Source organism: Nannospalax galili, unplaced genomic scaffold (assembly GCF_000622305.1).
Source record: "Nannospalax galili isolate Female #2095 unplaced genomic scaffold, S.galili_v1.0 scaffold212, whole genome shotgun sequence".
In the NCBI taxonomy this organism is placed as follows: Eukaryota; Metazoa; Chordata; class Mammalia; order Rodentia; family Spalacidae; genus Nannospalax; species Nannospalax galili.
In genome coordinates, this window is record NW_008333884.1 from 4,194,066 (window position 1) to 4,198,618 (window position 4,553).

The 4,553-nt window shown below is 39.5% G+C and overlaps 1 protein-coding gene across 2 annotated transcripts in view; it reads left to right on the forward strand.

The window, feature by feature from the left end:
- The window catches only part of Pafah1b1 (platelet activating factor acetylhydrolase 1b regulatory subunit 1), an 81,478-nt gene that overhangs the window by 67,572 nt on the left and 9,353 nt on the right, over positions 1-4,553 (forward strand). For both annotated transcript variants that reach the window (XM_017797083.2, XM_008828813.2), the window contains exons 8-9: positions 2,667-2,895; positions 4,152-4,253. In XM_017797083.2, the coding sequence (XP_017652572.1) occupies positions 2,667-2,895; positions 4,152-4,253 (331 nt within the window). The remainder of the gene's footprint in view (positions 1-2,666; positions 2,896-4,151; positions 4,254-4,553) is intronic.

The following is a 4,553-nucleotide window of genomic DNA, read 5'->3' on the forward strand; positions in this document are numbered from 1 at the left end:
TTCCCTAAAAGAAACATATACTACAAGAAAGATTCTGTGTCCTTAACTACAGGAACCAGGATAATGAAAAGGAACCCGGGAGGTAAAGGAAAAAAAAAAACCTGAGAGAGAACAGTAGGAAACAGGTGTTACTAAGGGAGAGATGGATAAAAATGAGGTTATATAAATGGGGGGCAAGGAACCTTGGGGATAAAGGGAAAGAAGGAGCTCAAGAGAAGTGGGACCATAGGAGAAGAGTATTATTAAGGGAGAAATGGGGAAAATGGGGGCACTTTAAATGGGGAAATCATGGTGGAAGGGTTAAACAGTGAGAGAGATAAATAATGCCTAGCTAGTTTTTCTAATGCCTAAAAAACCAGAGGGAACCATGTTAGTCCAAAAACCTAATAACAAATTATATATACAACTAGTTCAAGGAACAAAATATATGTCTAGTCAAGGTTTATCTGAGAACATTTGGGTTTTGCCCAAGCTTTATCTACATAGCACATGGCAATTAAAAATACCAGACCGGTGGAACTAACCTCCTTGGATGTTTAACAGCCATACTTTGAGGCCTATACTAATCTGGTCAGAGGGACCTAAAGGACAGTGTTTGCTCCTTGCCCTCCAAGGTTGACTAAGTTCCAGGGGACTATGGAGCATCTCTCAAAATGTCCTGTAACTGTGGTGAGTCACCTGTCCTCTTGTTCAGGGAGGCCATAGAGGCCCCACCAGATGGACTTGAACCAGTGTCCAGTCTACAAAGAGGAGGGTCAACATAGAGGAAACATTTTATCCATGCTTCCAAGTGAAGCCAGCAACAGTCAAGTAGGACCTTTGACTTACCTCCACATAGATGGAACTGGTAAAAGAAAGGAGCCAGGGGCTCCTCCCAAGCCCATGTGACCCCTGAGGAACAGATCCTCAAACAACCTTGAGAGTAAAAATAAATTGGTTTATTTGGGCCAACTGTATGGTCTTAAACACCCAAAAGAAAAGTATAACCAAAGATTAAAGTGATCAGTATATTTAGAGTCCATGTGTATAGCTAAAGGCTACATAACAAGAAACAGTGCCAGACAGGAAATACCTTCCTTTGAGTTGTTGGCAAGGGTGGCCCAAAAGAGTCCCGGACAGTAACCTAGACTAGGACTGGGAAAATGAACAGCAGACCCCAATCTTATCTAAAGGAATGTTGGCAGTTGATGGCTGCTAGATGAAGAAGAGCATTTCATCCTAAAACAAGGGACTCTAGATAGGCTGATTAGCCTCAGCAGATGGACTTGCACTGGGGAACAGCTGGGAGCGCTGACAACACGGTGGGCAGTAACAGGGATGACAAGAGTGTATGGGTTCCAGCTCGGGGAGAGGGCTATGGGAGGGAGCCATTTGGGATGCGGGTATAAAGATGAATAAGATTGTTTGGGATGTTCTGTATGAAATACACAAAAAGAATCAATTAAAAAAAAAAGATTCTGTGTCCTTGAAAGCCATTTCTATGTAGTGGCTGTTTTCTGTATCGACTTTTTTTTTTTTTTTTAAGATTTTTTTTTTTACTTTTGGTGCTGGAGAAATGAATGGTTCAGTGGTTAAGAGCACTGGGTACTCATGCTGAGGACCCGTGTTCTGTTCCTAGCCCCATGTGGTGACTAACAACCATCCATAACTCCAGTTCTGGGGAATCCTACATCCTCCTGGCCTCTGCAAGCATTGTATGTATATGGTGCACTGACATACATTAAAGCAAAACTCTCATGCACATAAAATAAAATTTTTAAAAATATTTTGTGTATGAGTGGATGGGTGCCATGTACATGTGGGTGCCCAAGGAAACCAGAAGAGGGCTTCAGATTCCTAGAGCTGGAGTTATAGGTGATTGTGAGGCACCTGACTTGGGGGCTGGGAGCCCAACTCAAGTCCTCTTGAAAAGCAGCAAATACTTTTAACCACTGAACCATCTCTCCAGCCTCTCTATGGGCTTTATTAAAGGTGATCTCTGGGTTTAAATTAAAATCTAATACTTAGGTTGGTATCCCTTTGTTAGGGTGAATTTGGTTGTGCTTAGAAGTGATACCTGATTATTTTACTAAAACCTTGACTGACTGGTTTGGTCCAAATTAGCATACCATTTCTTCAACATAGCTATATATATATATATTTTTTTTTTAATATTTTATATATTATTTTTAGTGTATTGCCTGCATGTATGTTAGTGCACCTGTGGTGTGCAATACTGTGGAGGTCAGAAGAGGGCTTTGGATTCCCCTGGAAGTGGAATTAAGGACAGTTCGTAACCACCATGTGGGTGCTGAGAATTGAACCCAGGTCCTCTGCAAGAGCAGTCAGTGCTCTTAACCGCTTAGCCATCTCTCCAGCCCCACCATAGCTATATTTTAAAAGTTTTATTATATATGTTTAGTTTTGAAAGATTTTATTCCTTCTATATATTTTACCTAGATCCCTATTTTGTTAATTTACAATATTCCCAATGTAAGCTTATATTAACTAGTGTTTGACTTCTTGCTGTGCCTGTCTTTTATTAAGCAAGATTTTTAATTTTTGCTGACTTATATCAATTTCTTACTAATGCTGTTTTCTTCCTCTTGATATGTAACTATTTTTGTATTGCTTTGTCCTGTTGATGGCCATTCATTCACAAGGTAAATTATTACTTATATTGGCAGCTACTGTGTGAAGACATTCACAGGACACAGAGAATGGGTACGTATGGTACGGCCAAATCAGGATGGCACTCTGATAGCCAGCTGTTCCAATGACCAGACTGTGCGTGTATGGGTTGTAGCAACAAAGGAATGCAAGGCTGAGCTCCGAGAACATGAACATGTGGTAGAATGCATTTCCTGGGCTCCAGAAAGTTCATATTCTTCCATCTCTGAAGCAACAGGATCTGAGGTACTGTGTCATTTATGTGTCATTTTATGATTTTGTTACTTTGTAGTAGAGCCTTAGATAACTTTTCTGATTCTTAGGCTGCGGTCTGTTGATGCATTTAAGAATCTGCATCCTAGTCAACCATGGTGAAACACACCTTCAATCCTAGCACTCAAGAGGCAGAGACAAGCAGATTTCTGTGAGTTTCAGGACATCCAGAGCTGTATAGTGAGATCTTTTCTCAAAAACTTAAAAATTTGCATCTTAGAATTCTGAACTTTGAAACCTTTGCTCTTTCCAACAGTCATTAATGTTTATATTTTTTAAATCAGTTATTATTGGACCAGACAGATGGCTCGCTGGATGAAGGCACTTGATGCCAAATATTGCAACCTGGATTTGGTCTCTGGCACCCATATGGTGGAAGGAGGGAAATTACCCCCCACACACAGACTCTCTTTTGCTCTCAATATATAAGTGATTGTTATTGCTGCCCAACACACTCTTGATTGGATATGTTTGGGATAAAGAGTCCCCTGAATAGAAAAGTAGTCATTTAAAACCAGGTGTGGTGGCATGCTTATAATCCCAGCACAAACTACATCCTAGTAAACAAAGGAGGAAATCCCTCCTGTATCCCAATTATTTTTCTAAATGAAGCTTATATTTGTGATCTCTTCATTTGGACTATCGCATTTTCAAATTTTTTATGCTACCCTCTGGTGGTTCTTTCATACAATATTGTAACTTGGCTTTCTATATATAAAAACTTATATGAAAACCGAATTAGTTTTTAAATCTTTATTTTGGAGGGGGTGCCTTTTTTGTTGTTGTTGTTTGTTAACAGGGTCTATAGTTCCAGCTGGCCTGAAACTTACTATGTAGAGTAGGCCTCAATCTCAGATCTGCTTGCCTCAGCCTTCCTAACACTAGGATTAATGGTGTGTTCACCATGCTCAGCTAAAAATCCGTTTTGATCACAGAATGGATAACTAAGCTCAAACTTGGCTTTCTTCATACTAGGCAAATCTCCATTACTTAGCTATATATCCCTAACCCTGATTATATATGCCTTGAGCAGTAAATTTATCATTTGTTGGTGTTATCTAGGGCCGCCTTTTCTAGTTTGTAGACTAGATATGGTGACAAAAAAACAAAATACACATATTTAATAGATGAAAACATTGTAAGATTAGAAATATAGATTAACTAGAAGCTATTTAGGTCCTTACCTAGCTCATCTTGCATAGGAAAATAAATTTTTATGTTTTCTGTAGACTAAAAAAAGTGGCAAGCCTGGGCCATTCTTGCTATCTGGATCCAGAGACAAAACTATTAAGATGTGGGACGTCAGTACTGGCATGTGCCTTATGACCCTTGTAAGTTTGTATAATCTTATCACTTCTTTGGCATCTTCACTGTGTTTTTAACTTTGGGGATTAAATGCTTTGTAATATTTTAGTAAATAATCTCAATTCTGGAACTGTAACTTCTTTTTTTTTTTTTTAAATTTATTTTTAGTGTGTGAGTGTATTGCCTGTGTGTGCATGTGTAAGTGCATCCATGTTGTGCAATGCCTGTGGAGGCCAGAAGGGGATCCTCTGGAACTGGAGTTACAGACAGTAGTTAGCTGCCATGTGGGTGCTGGGAACTGAACCTAGATCCTCTGCAAGAGCAGC